This window comes from Miniopterus schreibersii (genome assembly GCF_964146895.1).
Source record: "Miniopterus schreibersii genome assembly, chromosome: 20".
Lineage (NCBI taxonomy): Eukaryota > Metazoa > Chordata > Mammalia > Chiroptera > Miniopteridae > Miniopterus > Miniopterus schreibersii.
In genome coordinates, this window is record NC_138122.1 from 13,738,299 (window position 1) to 13,756,630 (window position 18,332).

The following is an 18,332-nucleotide window of genomic DNA, read 5'->3' on the forward strand; positions in this document are numbered from 1 at the left end:
CAGGGTCACTGGGTCAAGGGCTACTTGCCATTTGAATAGGTGCAGCCTCATGTCCCCAGGGGTGGCCCGACTACCCTAGCCCCAGTCGCACAAGTGAGTGGCCTCGCACACCGGGGCTCTCCTTTAGTGTTTCTCCCTGGAGAAGTGTATTGTGAGGGTATCCTGAGGCAGGAGCTCAGGGCAGTGGGCATCCAGCTGCAGCCTGAGGCTTCCTCTCAGTGGATGGGGCATCGGGTCACCACCCCTGCAGGGGCTGTAGGTCTGAGGAAACCCAGAGGTTCAGCCTTGACCAAGCAGGCTATAGGCCACACAGGTGGGCCCATCCCCCAGCCAAGGGTCAGACTACCTGGAGAGACATGCCCTGCCCTCTGGTAGGTAGTCCACACCACCGTTAATTGCCAAAGTAGCCAGAGGGGTCCCATTTCTTAGAGGAGGCGGTTGAGGCTCAAAGAGGACCAGCATCCAGCTCGGGCCTGGCCTGTCAGAGGACCTCAGAGGGAAGGCAAGTGAGACAGTCACAGCTGTCCTGGGCCCACCTCTGTCTAGTGCTGGGGAGGAGGTAGCCATGGTCTTCAGAGCTTGCTGCTTCTGCCCCTCAGTGAGTGTCCATTTTGCTGGGGGCATGTCCCAGTTGCCATGGCAGCCTGGCACACCCCTAGAGGGCGCTCTGGACATAAAGAGTCATTGCCATCACCTATATAGCTGAAGCCCGCTCCCCCAGGACAGGGACATAGTGCTCACCTTCCCCCTGGTATGTCTGCCTAGGAGAGACAGGTCTGTCCTACCCATAGATGACTGAAGTCGCCCTCATTACTACAATTCTCACATCGGATACTACGACCCCATGTCCCAAGTCATGGCTGACATGCTCCTCCCAGGCTGGGACCCAGAAGTGGGAGGGCAAAGGCTGCTGGAGATACTGGCCAGCCTGAGGCCTCTCCACTGAGTCCCCACCACCATGCCTGGGCATCTTTCCAGAGAGGGATTCTGGGACCCTAGCAGTGTCCTAAAGGGTTGCCTGTGAGCCTCGTTGGCAGCATTGGAGGCCCAGAGCGTGGTCCTGGGAGTGCGAGCTATGTTAAACAGTCCCAGCACAGACAGGTGTCCTATGGGACAGTGTGGGCTCAGGGCTGCCCAGCCTGCCTTCCTCACCTCCTGTTTGTCCTCACAGGTCTCAGGGGACACACCTACTACCCCAAAGCACCCCAAGGACAGTCGAGAGAACTTCTTTCCTGCAGCTGTGGCCCCCACAGCCCCTGACCCTGTGCCAGCAGACACTCTCCAACGACCCAGTGACACTCACACCAAGCCCCGTCCTGCGCTAGCTGCTGCCACAGCTATTATCACTTGCCCTCCCTCGGTGTCAGCCTCTACCCCAGACCCATCCAAGGACCCCGGGGCCCCCCAGCTACACAGGCCCGAGGCCACCCCCAGCATGGCCTCTCTGGGCCCAGGTGAGTCCTGTCTGCCCATCTGGAGTGTGAGGCCTGGCCTGGCCACAGACGGGCCCAGGTCCCTGCAACCAGCTGGCAGCAAGTCCTGCTCCTGGCCTGAAGAGTGGGAGAGGGGAAGGCAGGGCCACCTCCAGCCTGGTGATCACTGAGCTGGGAGTGAGGGTGGGGCGTGACCTCTGGGTCTGCTCATCAGCCACTCACCCGGTGGACACACCTCTCTTTTAACCTAACCCTCTGGTGCCTCAGTCTCCCTGCCTCAGTCTCCCCATCTATAAAAGGGTGGTGATGACAGCACCCCCTCACGGGTGTGGTGAGGAAGGAGGGAGGGAGCACTGACATCACTGGTTTGCCTAGACTTTGTTTTCTCCTCCCACAAAGCCTCAGGATAAATAGATAACCAGATAAAATAGAAGGAGACTGGGGAGGGGGAGGAGGTCCTGACCTCACATGCTGGGGGGGGGGGGGCAAGTTGATTGGCTTATGAAGGAAAAGGGACAGTGATGTGGCTTTGTTAGTAGGAGGGAGGGGGCTCTTGTTCCTTCTAAACCCAGGATGCCACGGGGAATGGGAGCTGTGGGCAGGGATAGCCAGCAGGTCAGGGAGGGGCAAACAGGCCTGAGGCTTCCAGAGGAGGCACTGAAACAGTGCCTCAAAGGCCAGTGCGCAGGAAGGGAGTGGGAAAGGTGCTGTCTGCCATGTCAGACCCTCCCCCCAACCCCTGCCTCTCCCACCCTGCTCTGCGACCCAACCTGCAACCTTGCCAAGGCCCTGCATGGGCCCACAGCCAGGCGCCTATTTGCACACCCAGATTGTCCCTGAAGCCTTGCCTGTCCTCCCAGTCCCAGTCCCATGTGAGGGCTACATCTGGGGTTGCTGCTTCCAACCCTGAAACCTTGGCTGTGTCATTTCCTGAAGGATGGGACAGCCACCCCTGGCAGGAGTGTCTGACAGCTGCCAAATCTCAAAGCTCCAGCCAGCCATGACGGGAGCACTGCCCCTCAGGTTGCTCTGCCTAAGTGGAAGCAGGGGATGGCAGTCCTTCCTCTGTTAGCTCTTCCTACCTACTGTCAAGCATCAGGCACTGATGTTTCATCCCATGCCATCCCGTTTGCTTTGAGGATCCTGGAAGTGTAAGGACCCTCTTCCTAATCAGTTACAGTTGTGCTGGCCATGGCCCTATGAGAGGAAGAGTCACTTCTCCTGGGGTCAGTTCCCTTAGCCATTTGCTCTGAGAGAAGCTTCTGGAGGCTACAGGACAAAGAGGAGTTGAACTGTAAGTGGTTCTCTTTGTCCTGCAGCCTGGCTGTCCCTGTTCCCCACTGTCTCATTGTATCTCAGTTTCCAGCACACAAGGTATAAATGGAGGCTGTAGGCTGCAGGACCAGCCTAGGTGAGGCCTTAGAGCAGGGTACCGCCCATTGAGTGGGGTTGAGGGGCTGGAGTGCCAGCCTCGTGCCAGTCAAGAAGCCACGGAAAGTCTAAACCAGGGCCCAGGGCTCCCAGGACACTGGCCTTGGGAACCCAGCACCCAGGCTGTGAGACTGCCCAGGGGAACAGGGAGAGTTGCCCTGATGCTCAGGATTCCAACCTGGCCACCAGCTTCCCACAGAGAACCTGAGGCCAGGGGACTCCAAAGCCCTAGACAACCCTTCCCTGAAGGCTGAGCCCCTGGCAGGTCCCCACTCCTTAGGCCCACTTGTAGACATCCTCACAGTTGCTTTGGGGAAGAGAGGGGGCTGCTTGGCCTGGACTCCATGTGCTGGAGTCTTTGCTAGACCTGGACACCCCTGTCTCAAATGCCCCTCCTCCTGGCCACCCACCAAAATGGAAGGGCAGACAGTACCCTGGGCAGGAGGGAGGCAGCCTGACACCTGGCCCCACTAAGGGCAGCTTCTCAGCCACAGGCCCTGCTCTAGGTATGCCAGGCCCCACCTCATCACGGCCCTGTCTTGTAGATTCCTGCCCCACCCCACTGCCCCCATCCCACCTGAGCTCCTCCAGGCCACTCGGCCAGGCTCTTAGGGAGCAGCTGTGTGAAGACAGGCAGGTAGGGCATTGCCAGCTATGAAGGGCCTGGACTGGACACCCAGCAGGTGTGCCTTGTGGGTGGGTGCCTGGCTGCGGTGGCCTGAGTCCTGCCCCAGTGACACAGGAGTCCTGCTGCTCTCCCTGCTCCCTGGGTCCAGGAGGGCAGCAGGAGGAGCCTTCCATGGTATTCATCCCTGCCTGTCATTGTATATGGGGACAAAGAGTCTGTTACCCTGATTGCTATGCAGTGAGAGGGAGGGAGTGGCTCAAGGCCCAGGCAGCCAAGGAAGGTTCTGTCCCAGAGGACCGGGAAGCCAACAACCAGGGCACTGGGGCTGTTGCATGGCCTGTCTTTGTCCCAGTACCAGAAGCTGTCATTCCTACAGAGCTGGGGGCGCACTTCACCTGCCAGAGAAGGGGGGAGTGCTCCTGGCAGAAGGAACTTGATGGGCAAAGTGGAGGAGTGGAAGGGTAGTAGGGTAGTGGTCAGTGTGGCAGGAGATTCTGGCCCCGAGTGAGAAGGAAGAGGAGAGCAGGGTAAGGATCCGGACTTCGAAGAGGCCTGGATGCAGCTGGGAGCAGAGCGGAGGGGAGAGGCAGGGCCTGGGGGCCTGGGAACAAGTAGACTGCTGCTGACTAATGGCCTGGCTGGTGGCCATGGTGCAGTCTTCGTCCCTCCATCCAGTCCTTGGCACGACTGAAGCCAATTCTTGGCCCCTGCCTCATGCCACGGAAAGTGTGGCCTGGCAGGAGATCACGGTGCCAGCATACCACTCCCTCCACTTTGGTCTTAGCTGGTTGGTTTGGTTTTGAGTCCCAACCGTGTTCCTGGTTGACTGTGTCTGATTGTGATTCCTGTAAGCTGGGGAGAGTGGGGAGGCCTGTGGTCTCAGTGCTGCTCCCCACTGTGTCAGGTACACAACGGTCCACTAGTGTGTGCTGGTGGGGGGAGGGGGTATGAAGGTTTCCTGCTAGTACCAGCTTGGCCCTACCCATGTGATTGTTCCAGAGGAGTCACTGCTGGTCCGTGGGCCACTCTGTAGAGATAGACAGCTGTGTCAGTGCAGGGCCCCTGCTGGGTGTCCCAGGGCCTGGGAGGGAGGGGCCCTGTCCCTTGGGCTGGGTGTAACCCACAGCTACCCTGTGTCCCCACAGAGGGAGAGGAGCTGGCAGGAGGGTCAGAGGGTGCTGGCTTCCCACCCCAGAAGCCTCAGTGCACTGAACAGGTGAAGACGGCCCCGGAGGGTCCCCCAGCAGAGCCACACTGCTGGCCAGCAGCGACTACCCCACATATAGGCACCGAGCCCACCGGCGGCCAGGGTAAGGCATTTGAGAGAAGCCCAGTACTGGGCAGGGCCCATGACCAGCAGCCAGGATGGGCTTTCCAGCAGAAGTGCCTTCCTCCCTTGGAAGGATGGAAAGTGCTGGCAGGCTGGGGCCTGGGGGAGGGCCCAGTGGTGAGGTATGGACAAGGGAGGCCCCGGTTAAAGAGCCTGGTGGGAGCCAGGTGTAGAGAGAGGGTTAGGAGAGGAGCCCCTGAGAGTCCCTCATTCCACCCTCAGCTCCACAGAGGGAAATAGCTAGGACAGGCAGAGCCCAGGCCTAGGCTGTTTATCAAGCTGGCGTGGTGCCCATGCCCAGATGGGGCCAGGGGAGAGTCAGGCATGTCGGGGGAGGAGTCTGGCAGGCAGAGAGGGGTGGCCAGTAGATTTAGGTCAGACAGGCATTCATGTTCGCGTCAGCCCATTCCCATCAGCCGCTCCACCCAGCCAGGCCCCATGGGGACTCCTCAGGGCCAGAGCCTCTCACAGACCCCACTCTGGACGGCAGGACCTGGCGCCAGGCCTGAGCTCTGAGTAAGCCCCGCTCCTTTTAAAGCCATGGGACCAAGGAGGAATGTGGAGACCAGCCAGGCTCATGCAGCTCCCCAGAGGCTGCCTGCCCGGAATTGCTGCCTCTAGGCTTCAGGCACACCAAGCCCCAGGCCCACCCTGGAGCTTGAGGGGAAAGTGGACACCCTGGGCTCTGGGCCTCAGCGTTCTCCCTGGGGCATGCGCACTAATAAGACATGTTCTAGGATAGTAGCATGGATGTGAGAGTTAATGCATACACAGCACCCAGGGCCTGCGGAATCCCTGGGAAGGTTCTGAGGACCTCACCCTTGTCCCAGGACCTGGGCTCCCAGAGTGCACTGTTTTCCTGGGAGCATCCCAGCCCCCATACCTCACAGCCTAGAGCCAGAGCCCAGTAGTCAAGGGAGGCAGAGAGAGACAGGAGACCTGGATTCTGCCAGCCAGCACAGGCAGAAAGGCCAAGGGAATGCACCCATGGTCTAATGCAGACAGAAGAGGCATTTTTGGTGCCCCTGTCTTCCAGAAGGGAAACAGGCCCAAATTGGGGAGGGGCAGGTAGGCCCAGGAGACTGTGAGCCAGGCTCAGAGCCCGTGGTCCATCCCACAGTTGCCAGCTCCAAGGTGCCCAGCAGTGAGAGTGCCCAGCCATCCGAGGGCCTGGGCAAGGCAGAACCCAGCCGGGCCAAATCTCGCCTCCTGCCCAACATGCCAAAGCTGGTCATCCCCTCAGCTGCCACCAAGTTCCCCCCTGAGATCACTGTCACACCACCCACCCCAACCCTGCTCTCACCCAAAGGCAGCATCTCGGAGGAGACCAAGCAGAAGCTGAAGGTAACCGAGGGTGCTGGGCATGGGGCATGGGTGGGGGCTCAGGCTCCAGGGGCCTGGGGCCAGGCCAGGCTGCCCTGACCAGTGCCCTGCCCTGTCTGCAGTCAGCCATCCTGTCTGCCCAGTCGGCTGCCACGGTGAGGAAGGAGAGCCTGTGCCAGCCGGCTCTGGAGGTCCTGGAGACATCAAGCCAAGAATCCTCGCTGGAGAGTGACACAGATGAAGACGATGACTACATGGACATCTGAGGGCCAGAGCCCAGCCACTCCAGGGGCCCATAAAGCCCCCCAGCTGCCCAGCCTCCCTCCTGTGTGGCATCCTCCCTGCCCACCTGGGTTGGGGGCTGTCCCCACTCAGTGGGGCAGAGGAGGCCGAGCTTAGCCACGTGAAAATGGACGGATTATGGGTCGAAGTCTGTGCAGGCCGGCATCCTTTTCTACGAAATGCTGACTTTGTAAATGTGCTCGAGCGCAGCCCAGGGGGCCATGTCCACACCTGATGCCCAGACAAGCCTGACAAGCCAGGCTCTGCCTGTGTCACAGTGGAGAGGTCATTTAGGGTCAGGCTCACCCCACTCCCTTTTTTGGTTTCTTTTCTAATAAAGATGGAACAGTTCTTTTTGCCTCTCTGTTCACCCCTTGGGGTTTCCCTCAGCCAATTGCTGTCTAGAGTTTCTGGGGTCCTCCTCCCATAGGTCTGGGTGCAGCCCTCAGGTACCCCAGGGAGCAGGGTACTCAGTTGGGATGAGATAAACCCAGGCCCAGGAGCCAAGCAGGGCAGATCCCTGTGGATGAGACGTGGGAGGGATGTCCGGAGCGTCCCCTGAAGGACAGAGGTGTGAGGGCTAGTCCCTCTCGAGTGGGGATGGGGGGAGGCTGCAGGGGGTAGGCAGGGTCCAGGCTGTGCTGAGGAGCTTGCTTGCACCCCAATGTGGTGGGGGCCCTAGGGGATCCTGAGGGGCAGAGTCTGTATCAGGAAGGGTGAGCTGTGGGGAGGGGATGATGGGGCTGGAGAGAAGGGTGTTTACTTCCCACCACACTTGCCCTCTAACAGAACCAGCCACACAAGGTGTGGGGCTCAGTGCAAGAAAAAAAGGTGGGCCCCTTGTTAAAAAATTGAGATTTTTTTGCCCTGGCTGGGTAGCTGTTAATTGGAGCATCATGCCATACACCAAAAGGTTGCAGGTTTGATTCCCAGTCAGGGCAGGTGCCTAGGTTGTGGGTTCATTCCCTGGTAGGGGTGCTTACAAGAGACAACCAATTGATGTTTCTCACATCAGTGTTTCTCTCTCTCCCCCTTCCTCTCTCTAAAACATATCCTTGGATGAAGATTAAAAAAAAATTAAGAATTTTTAAAGGTGACAGCAGAGTGTTTAGCCAGCCTGCCATGCTGGCTGGCCCTGCCCTCGCAGGCCTCAAGCCCGTCTGTTTTGAGGGGCCGCGGTTTAAGCCGCATGCATCCCTTCTCTATACTGTCCACCCCCACTGAGGCCTAGCTGCCTTCATAGCTCTGGGCTGGCTCTGCCCCCTGGGCCTCCCGGGAAAGGCTCTGTCCAGAATGGAGACCCCACACGACACTCCCAGCTTCTTGAACTCCCATTCTCTGAATACATGCAGCTAGAGTGCCCAGGCTAGAAAGAGAAAATGGCAACCTTCCTTTCTCCTGGTCCACAGACCTGTTTCCTGGGAACAACCTGGCCGCTTCCCAGGGCCTTTTCTAGCTGCACAACACCTCAGGCCGCTCCAGGAGCATTCCTACCATCCTTCTTCCCTAACCTGTGCCCAAGGAAGCACCCTTGACCCTGGGATGAGTCAGCACCAGCCCCCAGGCTGGGTGTCCAGGCTGCTTCCTGGGCAGGGCGTCAGTGCCCACACCCACTGCTGGTCACCAGAAAGGGAACCTGGCCCTGAGTGGGTCTGCCTCAGGCGAGTCTGTAGTGTGTGGGTTCTTGACTTCCTCCAGGAAAGATTTCACAGTACAAGTCCAGGTGATTTTGAGGGTACCTTGATTAAAGCTGGGGACAGTGAAACAAGGAAGGGCTTAGCATATAAGAAGCAACAGGAGAGCCCTAACCGGTTTTGCTCAGTGGTTAGAGAGTCGGCCCATGGACTGAAGAGTCCCAGTTCGATTCCAACCAAGGGTACATACCTTCGTTGCAGGTTCACCCCTGGCTCCGGTTGGGAGGAAACCAGTCAATGTGTATGTGTGTGTGTGTCTCTCTCTCTGAAAAGCAATGGAAAAACTACCCTCAGGTGAGGATTTTTAAAAAAGCAACAGGAGAGACCTAGGCTGGGCTGCTTTAGCTCACTGGGAAGTGAGAAAAAGTGGACTTGGAGACCGGTTCAGGGAGTTAACCCAGGACAAGCTGCTGCTGCCCATTGCTCCCCTGGTTGCAAGTCCCTGGAGACCCTTAAAGTTTAGGAGATGCACCCCTGTGGGGGAAGAAGAGGGGGAAGGAAAGGTGTGAGCATGCTCCCAGGAGCTGGGTCCTTTGAGTTTTTAGTGGGTTTTGTTATTCCTCACCTGAGGATATTTTTTCCATTGATTATCAGAGAATAGAAGGGAAAGAGGGAGGGAGGGAGGGAGGGAGGGAAAAAGAGTGAGCAAGAAACATCCATGTGAGAGAGACACATAGATTGGTTGCCTCCCTCACACACCCTGACCAGAGCCAGGTATCAAACCTGCAACCCAGGTATATGCCCTTGACTGGTGATCAAACCCGAGACCCTTCCATGAGCGGGCCGACGCTCTAACCACGGAGCCACACTGATCAGGGGTGTTTTGAGAGTTTTTTAAAGACTAGTTTAGGGGGGGATTTCAATAGAATATGTATCAGCTTTCTAGGTGTGCCCCTTTAGGGTCACGGTCTCTACTGATTGGTCAGCACCAGGGCAGGTGGTCATTAATAACTGCAACTGGTCCTGGCATCACCCACCTAGTTTTGCTGCTTTTCTGGGCCTGGAACTGAAATAACTGATGCCTAGATGTTATCTCTAAAGAGGAAAGGTCATGGGTGTCTAAAACAAATGACCAGTGATATGAAAGGTCAGGGGGTCTATCTGTCTCAGTTTCCCCATTTCCACTTGCCAAGGAGTTTTCCTAGCTTCTTACTAACCTGTCTCATCCCTGCAAGAGGTGCCCCAAGCACCCAGCAACCAAGTTGGGAGTTGTGTTCCCAACTCCCCAGACTGGCTTCCCTGATGCTTGTTGGTGCCACCTCTCTGGAGCAACAGCAGCCACCATCTGAGAGGGGTGGTGCCCAGGGAACAGGCTGGCGAGACACCCCCCCCCCCCCTGCTGAAGCAGGTCACAACTGGATAGTCTAAGCTCCTGCCAAAAGCTAATTTCAGCTCCCTGTGAGATCAGGGCTGGGTCCCTTTGAAAAGATGCTTCTGGGGAGAGGACTATCTGCCTGTCCCAACACCCAGCTGCAGGTGATAGGGCCCAAGTGAGTTCCAGGCCTGGATCCTCCCTACCCACCCTAGCCTGGGGAGCTTGAAGGAGCAGCCTAGGGCTTCCTAGTTCAGCCTCTCCCAGTGACCTTGGCCCCACCCTTTTTGCCTGGGCCTCAGTTTCCTCACCTACACAATCAGAAAGGAGGGGGAACACAGAAGAGATACGCAAACTCCATGAGTGACAGCCCAGGGCAGGTGGGGCTGGGTGGCTTCTCTCCAGAAGACTGGGTTCTGGTCCTAGTTCCCCACTCTGGGCCCTTCCCTCACCATTCACCACCTCCCTCCAAAGGAAATCACAGTGAAACTGGATCTGACCTGACAAATCCCACCCACCTACCCTCACCCCCCATGGGGTCCTCCTTCAGTGCCCACACACCACCCTACAGGGAAACTGAGGACTAGACATGAGACAACTTTGGTAGAAGATCCCAGAGAGTGGAGTCCTGCGATTGCAAGTGCAATCCCACCTTACCCACCCCAAAATTCGGTCCCTTTCAGGAGCCACTCAGCGTAGGGCCAGGGTTGGGATCCAGCTGTCAGAGCCGCAGCCTCTGGACGTCCGGCTCCTCTAGTGCCAGATGTCCGGCAGCTGTCGCTTTGGCCCCCTCCCCGTGTCCCAGTCCGGCTGGCCAGGAATGTGCTAACGGGGCAGGTTGGGCTCTGCTGGCTCACAGGGGCACCTATGGACTTTGAGAGGGGACCTAGTGAAGGGAGGGGCGGGGCAGGGCGGGGCGTTGGTGCTAAGCTCGGGAAGGGCGGGGCCAAGCTTTGGAAGTAAGCCGGCCTGCAGTCTTGGAGCCTCCCTGCCACTGCTGCGCTGCCAGCTACAGACACAGGACACACAATGAAGCTTCTCCTTCCCTGGGCTCTGCTGCTGCTTGCAACGGCCCCAGGCCCAGGCCCCTTGCCTGCAGCAGGTATGTCCCCTCCCTTCCCTTCTGTCCCCCTGCCTGTCCATCTGTCTGTTGCAGACAGGCTCGGGTCAAATGCCCCTCTGGACTCCGCCTCTGACCAACTGTCGAGCCATGGGAAGAAACTGGGGGGTTTCCAGGGTCAAGGGCGACCCAGCAGGGATGGGGGTGGGGTCTGGGTGGTGCCCACCCTAAACCTGCTGGGAGCTGGGATGCATTGGCTGCCTGGGAAGGAAGTGGCTAGGTGGGTGGCAGGCTCAGAAGAGCCCTTGGCCTGTACCCAGAGCCCTGATGGAGTGTGTGCTTACCCATGGAGAAGCCCCCCCCAGTCCCACTGATCCCCTGTATGACCAGAGGCAGGATGTGGGTCCTTGTGAGGGTGGAGCTGAACCCCAGAAAGTAGCAGAAGAACCACACTTCAGAACCGCGACCCTGCCTGCCCCTCCCACCCCATCCCCCACTCTGCTGGGCAAGGCTGGAGTTCGCAGGCCTCCCAGCCCGTATCTCCTTAGCAGAGAAGAGCCACCACCCTCCTGCCACTTAACTCACTGGCATCACTCAGCCCCACCTACTTGAGCCATCACATCCTCAGTCAATAAATATTTATTCACGTTGAGTGCCAGGCCCTGCCCTGGGTGAAGTGGGGCCACCGAGTGGCTCAGGCCCAGGCCTAGCCCTTGAATGATCCCCTTTAGGGGGTGTCAGGGAAGGCTAGGTGGCACGTGTGATCCCAGCCTCAGTACCTCCACCAAGTAGTGGAGACAGGTCCCTGGCCTGTCCCTCACCTGTGTCCACCTGAGGATGCCATCAGCTGCAGACTGAGGGTCCGTTGTACCCTAGGGGCTCCTTCTGACCCTACAAAGCTGTATGTTTGGAGGCACTTCTCCTTGTCTCCCTCATTTTAGCCAGTCACTCAGTGAACTGCTGGGTGATCTGTACTGAGAATTACCCCGGCCCATAGGCCCTGTGGGTTTCCACTGTGTCCACGTGGTGGTCAGTACAATCCCCGGCCGCAATCTGCTGGGCATGCTTCTCTCTAATGGGCTCCGGGAAATAGACACAGGCCCTGCGCATGGGGCAGCTGGTCCAGCATCCGATGGGGACAGGTGCTCAGGGCCCTTCTTTTCCAGATGCCCAGGAGAGCTGCTCCAACCGCTGTGGGGAACTGGGTAGGCTCTGCTCTTGCCACCCAACCTGCTTTGGCCTGGGCAACTGCTGCTCAGACTTGCGGGACTTCTGCCTAGAGATCAAACCCTACTCAGGCTCCATGATGGGCGGCAAGGACTTCGTGGTGCAGCACCTCAAGTGGCCCAGCCCTATCAGCAGCGTGATCTGCAGGTGGGGGCACGAGGGTCCATGTATGCTGGGGGCAGATCCCCCAGCTTGCTGGGTGGAGCTCTGAGAACCAAGGACAGGGAGAGCTGGTTGAATGGGTCCCCAAGGAGGTCAGGGGCCCAGGCCTCAGAGAGGGTCAGCTCACCCTGGCCCATCCTCTGCTACCTCTGCCCTCCACAGGTTTAGGGAGAGCGTCCAAACTCTCGGCCACGTGGACTCCCTTGGACGTGTTCATTGTGTGTCACCCTTGCTCTACGAGACTGGCCGAATCCCCTTCACCCTCTCCATGGACAATGGCCTCTCCTTCCCGAGATCAGGCACCTGGCTGGCTGGTGAGCCCCACCTTGTTGGCCCAGGCCATGGGCACAAGGCACCCTCCCCAGGCCCTGGCACCCCATGGGGACTTTCCCCAGTGCCAGTCTATGCACACCTGGCCCTCCCACCTGGGTCCTGCCACTCTGGCTGAACCAGTCCTTTGAGAGGCCCGCCCAACCACAGGGGTTTGGATTCCCAAAGCTCCTTTCTCCACCCCATGGCATCCAGGCAGGTGTGGGGGCTGCAGGGTACCCCAGAGGGAGTGGGGGCTGCAAGGGTACCCCAGCAAGACGGGCCAGTGCCTGCCTGCTCAGCTGGGCCAGGCCAGGGGAGAGGAGAGCCAGGTGGAGGCCAGAGGCCTGGGCAATGGGGGATAGGGACCCATTCTCCCAGCCTCTGTCCTTTCCTACCACTGTGAGGGTCTGGAGAACACCATCGCTCTAATGGGGCTGACATACTCCCTTCTTGGGAGGCCCCCACAGCTCTTAGGGCCCCGGGTCCTCCTCCCCAGGCCTCCCCTCATCTTACCTCCCCCTGCCTAGTGCACCCCAGCAAAGTGTCGGAGACGGAGAAGAGCCAGCTGGTGAACGAGACCCGCTGGCAATACTATGGCACCGCAGGCACCAGGGGTAACCTCTCCCTGACCTGGAACGCCTCAGCTCTGCCCACAAGCTCCGTCACCATAGAGCTGTGGGGCTACCAGGAGACAGGTGAGGCACTCTGCAGGCTGCCTCTGCAGGGCCTGCTTGGTCAGAAGCATGAGCTTGCAGAGATGAGAGAAAGGGAATCCCAGGCTGGGGAAATCCTAGAGGGGATTGGAGTGAGGAAAGTAGAGACAAGGAAGGGGAATTGGCAGGGGTGTGGGTGGATGCTTGGCTTCTGAATACAAGGCTTGTCCTGGAAACAGAAAAGGCTTGCTTCCCTTTCCTCTCTGAGCCCCTGGATCTCTGACATGGCCCTGGGCCTGGCCTTGAGCAGGGACAGTGACCCTGAGTGTAGGGGAAGGAGGTGGTAGTCACTTGAGCCAGGGTCCTTATGGGAGCAGCAGGGAAGGTCCTGTTATGGGGCTCATCTGTCCGTACTCTGTCCATCTAGCAGGCTTCTCTGAGCACCAAAGACTGGCACCGACCCCTCCTCTGGCCTGGGGGTCCCTGGACAGGATGCATGGCTGACTGGGGCCTTCTCTCCCTCAGGGAAGCCATACTCAGCGGGGTGGACGGCACAGTGGTCATACCTGTACCCCCTGGCCACAAACATCCCCAACTCGGGCCTCTTCACCTTCATTCCAAAGCCCGCACCGCAGAACTACCAGAGATGGCACGTGGGTGCGCTTAGAATCGTCGACAGCAAACACTATGCGGGAGAGAAGTAAGGACGGTGCAGAGGAGGGGCAGGGGGCAGGCTGCCCGCTGTCCGCTGCCTGCCCACCGCACCTGACGGGAAGGCCAGGGGCAGAGGCAGGGCAGGCAGCCCTCACTGCGCATGCGTCTTCACAGGGACGTGCACGCGCTCTGGAGCAACGAGCATGCGCTGGCCTGGCACCTGGGCGACGACTTCCAGGCGGACCCCGTGGCCTGGGCCCGCACTCAGTGCCTGGCCTGGGAGGAGCTGGAAGATCAACTGCCCAACTTCCTGGAGGAACTGCCTGACTGCCCCTGCACCCTGGCCCAGGCCCGAGCTGACTCTGGCCGCTTCCATGTGAGTCCCCACCCAGGTCAGGGCCCAGGAACAAGCCAGGGTGCAAGTGGGGCCAGCGGCTCCCACCACGGCCACTGCCGTGCCCGCCCAGAACAACACGAGGGAAGCAGATGGAGGCCCCTGGGAGGCGGGGCTGGGGTCTGAGCGCCCTTGCAGGGGATGAGATGGGAATGGCAGAGCCTGACACTGGGACAGGTGACAGCAACCTGCTGTTTTACAGACTGACTATGGCTGTGACATCGAGCAGGGCAGCGTGTGCACCTACCACCCAGGGGCTGCGCACTGCGTGCGCTCCGTGCAAGCCAGGTGAGAGCCCAGGTGGCGGTGGGGATGTGGGGCGGCGCCTGAGGGCAGGATCCCCCGTGCGGGGCCTGACCTGTCCATGCCCCCAGCCCCAAGTACGGCTCAGGCCAGCAGTGCTGCTACACGGCGGAAGGCACGCAGCTCCTGACGGCCGACACCACCAGTGGCAGCACCCCTGACCGTGGCCACGACTGGGGTGCACCCCCATTCCGCGCACCGCCCCGAGTGCCTGGCCTCTCCCACTGGCTCTACGATGTCATCAGCTTCTATCACTGCTGCCTCTGGGCGCCTGATTGCTCCCGCTACATGAACCGACGGCCGTCCAGCGACTGCCGTAGCTACCGGCCCCCTCGCCTAGGTGGGTGCCAGCCAGAGTGGGGTCCTGGGCAGGGCCAGGCCAGGGCAGCCCACCTGACCCTCCACTCTCCCCAGCCTCTGCTTTTGGGGACCCACACTTTGTCACCTTTGATGGCGCTAACTTTACATTCAACGGCCGCGGCGAGTACGTGCTGCTGGAGTCAGTGCTGACCAACCTGAGGGTGCAGGCTCGGGCTGAGCCCAGGACAACGCCTGAGGGTGAGGCCGGGGCCCGAGGGCTTTGGGTGGCTCAGGGTCACCCCGGGTGGGAGGCTGGAGCTGAGTGGACCCCATTTTGCACCCACCACCCCAGGCATGCGGGACCGAGGCACAGGGCTGACCGCTGTAGCTGTCCAAGAAGACAACTCTGACCTGGTGGAGGTCCGGTTGGTCAGTGGCACACGGATCCTGCAGGTGCTGCTGAACCATGAGGTGCTCAGCTTTGCTGAGCAGAACTGGATGGACCTGAAGGGTGAGTGGGATGGCCAGACAATGTCAGTGAGCTGCCCTCACTCCCTTTCCCTTCCACCTGGGCCTCCACACCTCTCACAGCCCTGGCCTGAAACAAGGATGGTGTCCAGGGCACAGGTGTGGAGATGGAGGTGTCTCAGTTTGCTGCAGAGCAACAGTCAGCCCCTCTCCGCTGCACCCCACTGCGGAAGGCGGCACAGTGGACATGCCCATCCATGGCTGTCTGTGGACAGACACGGTTCTAGGCCCCCTATAGCAAGTCCAGCCTGGAGAACCTGCTCTGATCTCGAGCCCTCACACCCCTGGAGCCCCGAGACACACACTGGTCAGAGCCCTGAGATGCCAGGACAGTGGGATGAGTCCTCACCGGAACCCAGAGGAGTTGGGAGCTGCAGTGCTTCAAGGAGCTGTCCTGAGTGTTAAGGAGCAGCAGTTCCCTCTCCATTTCCCCTTTCCTCAGTGGTGCTGCTGCCTCGGAGAACTGAATGAATGAAATGACTCCCAGTTGGGATGGGTGGGGACCTGGGATGAGCTTATTGGCACTGAGAATGCAGGGACCTCTGGAAAGGGCAGAGGCTGCTGCCTCCCAGTCAGGGATCCAGGACCAACAGGCAACCCCCATGCCTGGTCACAGCATGGGGGGGGTGGTCTCTTCAGGGCCTGGGCACCTAAGATCAGCATGGAGGGTCCCAGCACAGGTGTGGGCCTGGAGTGGTGGAGTCACAGTCAGCAGGGTTGGTCCTGGGGACGCCCTGCCCTTCCCCTGAAGCCCAAGGATGAAGGCCCACCCATCCTGGGGCTGTGGGGTCACCACACAGTGCCCACAGGAGGTGATCCTGACCCCAGCTCCACCTGTGCCCAGGCATGTTCCTGTCAGTGGCTGCTGGGGACAGCGTATCAATCATGCTATCATCGGGGGCTGGCCTGGAGGTCAGCATCCAAGGTCCCTTCCTGAGTGTAGCCATCCTGCTGCCTGAGAAGTTCCTTACCCACACTCGAGGCCTCCTCGGGACACTCAATGACGACCTCACAGACGACTTCACCCTGCGCAATGGGCGGATCCTGCCCCCCACCTCGAGTTCCCGAGAGCTACACCGGTTCGGGGCTGACTGTGAGTGACCATGAGGCCCATGCTGGAGAAAGGGACATGGCAGGGGCAGGATCAGGGCAGGGAGGAGGAGACCCCAGACACTCTACCACCACCCAGGCCTGCTGTGTCTCCCCAGGGGCTGTGCAGAATGCCTCCTCCCTGCTCACGTATGACTCTCGGTTCCTGGTCAACAACTTCCTGTACGGGCCCAAGCATGACCCCACCTTCCAGCCCCTCTTCCCTGAGGAGGTCAGCCCCAGCCAGACAACTGAGGAAGCCAAACTGTGTGGGGACAACCATTTCTGCAGATTCGATGTGGCAGCCACAGGGAGCCTGAGTGTGGGCAATGCCACACGGGTGGCCCACGAGCTGCACCAGCATCGTGTGCAGAGTCTGAAACCTGGTGAGGGATACAGGGAGTGAGGGTGAGGGGGTAGGCACCTTGCACTGGGACATGGCCCCCCAGGTTGGTGGCTGGCTGCAGGAGGCAGCCAGTGGCTCAGGGTTGTCATCTGCACCCTGTCTCTACCCCAGTGGTGTCCTGCGGCTGGCTGGCCCCACCCCCCAATGGACGGAAGGAAGGCATCAAGTACCTGATGGGCTCCACTATCTATTTCCACTGCGACAATGGCTACAGCCTGGATGGGGCATATGTCAGCCTCTGCCAGGCTGATGGCACCTGGTCCAGGCCTACCCCAACGTGCCAGCCAGGTGAGGATGCCTGGTCCACTTGTCCTAGGCCCCCTGCTACCGAGCCCAGTCTGGCTCCACCCCACACACTTGCCCTCCTGCATGCCTCACTCCAGTCCCCATGCCCTCCACACTCCACACTCTGGGCCACCCTCACCTCCCACCCTCTGTCCAGGACGGAGCCACACCGTGCTGCTGAGCATCATCTTTGGAGGCCTGGGGGTGGCGGCTCTGGTTGCCGTGGTCTATGTGCTGGTGCAACGCAGGAAGAGCCACAGGTAAGACCCCACCCATGCAGTCCTGCCCCTTCTTGGCTCCCCTAGACCCTGGGCCCCTGGGGTGCCAGTGGGACCACTGTGCCTGCTCTAGACTTCATCTCTGTTGCAGGGCCATCTGGACTTCGCAGCCCTGAGAGGAGCACTCTTGGCCGGCGATTTAGTACACCAGGCCACCCTGGAGCCGAAGACCAGCCTCCCAAGAGAATGCCCGAACTCCCAAGAGTGCGCACCCAGTACCTCAATCCCCAAATCCCTGGCACCTGGACCTAGACATGTGATAACTGAGCCTTTAATGCCTGTGGACCCGGGGCCTGGTGTCCTCCTCTGTCACCTCAGACCCAGATCCTGATTTCTAACTGTGCAGTTCCCAAGCCCCTATTTCCCAAGTACTTGCATCTCTAATTCCCCAGACTCAAGACTCAATGCCCTTGAACTCTAACACCTGTCTCCCCAGCCCCAGTACCCCAGCATCTGATGCTCAATTGTCAATACCTCAGATCCAGTGTTTGATGCCCTTGCCCTTGATTCCTGATAGACTGAGACCTGGAGCCCCAGCACTCGGCTGTCTTGATTCCCAGACCCCAGGCCCAGCCGAGACTGCAGCTGGGGCCAGTCTAGGGCATGGAGAAGCCACAGGACCCCTAAGTGAAGAGTCATCCTCTGAACTCCGGGATTGTAACTAACTTCTGGAATGTCACTTGAAACAGCCCTCCCTGCCTGTACAAGGAGAAAACAAACCTGTGGTGCCCCCTTCCTGGTGTCCTGGTGCTTGTGCTGTGCTTGGTTCTAGAGAGTTCCACAGTTGCCCTTCGGGGTCCAAAGCCATCTGTGTCTGGGTCCTCCATCCACTGCCAGGTTACCTGGGACAGGTTCCTCCTTAGCCTCTGTCTCTCCATCTGAAAAGTGGGATTGAGAAGTGACCACTCGTGGGGGTGGGGAGGAAGGATGTGGTATTTGAGTTGCCACACTGGATGCCCAGGAGATGGGACGGAGCCAGCCTGCCTTCTCTTAGTGGCAGCACTTGCCCCTTCACATTGCAGAAAGCTGACCTAGCCTGACCCTGGGCCTCCCACCCAGCCCCGGCACTGCCCTGAAGCCAGTGGCATGCCCAAGTCTTCCGACTGGGGTCCATGTTGTGTTTTTTATTTGTTTTAAATATATCTTTATTGATTTCAGCGAGAGGAAGGGAGAGGGAGAGAGAGAGATAGAAACATCAATGATGAGTCATTGATCGGCTGCCTCCTGCACGCCCCCTACTGGGGATTG

At 59.4% G+C, this 18,332-nt stretch overlaps 2 protein-coding genes across 4 annotated transcripts in view; both read left to right on the forward strand.

Moving 5' to 3' along the window:
* CABIN1 (calcineurin binding protein 1) overlaps positions 1 to 6,778 on the forward strand; it is a 117,890-nt gene extending 111,112 nt beyond the window's left edge. For all 3 annotated transcript variants that reach the window (XM_081122585.1, XM_081122584.1, XM_081122586.1), the window contains exons 34-37: positions 1,172 to 1,454; positions 4,638 to 4,802; positions 5,943 to 6,166; positions 6,268 to 6,778. In XM_081122585.1, coding sequence (XP_080978711.1) covers positions 1,172 to 1,454; positions 4,638 to 4,802; positions 5,943 to 6,166; positions 6,268 to 6,411 — 816 coding nt within the window. In that variant the 3' untranslated portion in view covers positions 6,412 to 6,778. The remainder of the gene's footprint in view (positions 1 to 1,171; positions 1,455 to 4,637; positions 4,803 to 5,942; positions 6,167 to 6,267) is intronic.
* A 3,610-nt stretch (positions 6,779 to 10,388) lies between these two features.
* Positions 10,389 to 17,890, forward strand: SUSD2 (sushi domain containing 2). The gene is made up of 15 exons (XM_081122667.1): positions 10,389 to 10,535; positions 11,660 to 11,867; positions 12,045 to 12,196; positions 12,722 to 12,889; positions 13,373 to 13,547; positions 13,676 to 13,877; positions 14,098 to 14,183; positions 14,270 to 14,538; positions 14,613 to 14,756; positions 14,851 to 15,009; positions 15,871 to 16,119; positions 16,235 to 16,501; positions 16,633 to 16,809; positions 16,964 to 17,066; positions 17,176 to 17,890. Exons 1-15 carry the CDS (start codon positions 10,463 to 10,465, stop codon positions 17,198 to 17,200), a joined length of 2,457 nt encoding a protein of 818 aa, XP_080978793.1. The 5' UTR covers positions 10,389 to 10,462; the 3' UTR covers positions 17,201 to 17,890.
* Positions 17,891 to 18,332: the final 442 nt, after the last annotated feature.

Excerpts from the sequence above, each read along its gene's own strand:
- SUSD2 (XM_081122667.1), top strand. The coding sequence starts at position 10,463 with ATGAAGCTTCTCCTTCCCTGGGCTCTGCTGCTGCTTGCAACGGCCCCA. Across the intron at positions 13,548-13,675 it reads AAACACTATGCGGGAGAGAA|GGACGTGCACGCGCTCTGGA; the intron begins GTAAGGACGGTG and ends GCGTCTTCACAG. Across the intron at positions 17,067-17,175 it reads CAACGCAGGAAGAGCCACAG|GGCCATCTGGACTTCGCAGC; the intron begins GTAAGACCCCAC and ends TCTCTGTTGCAG.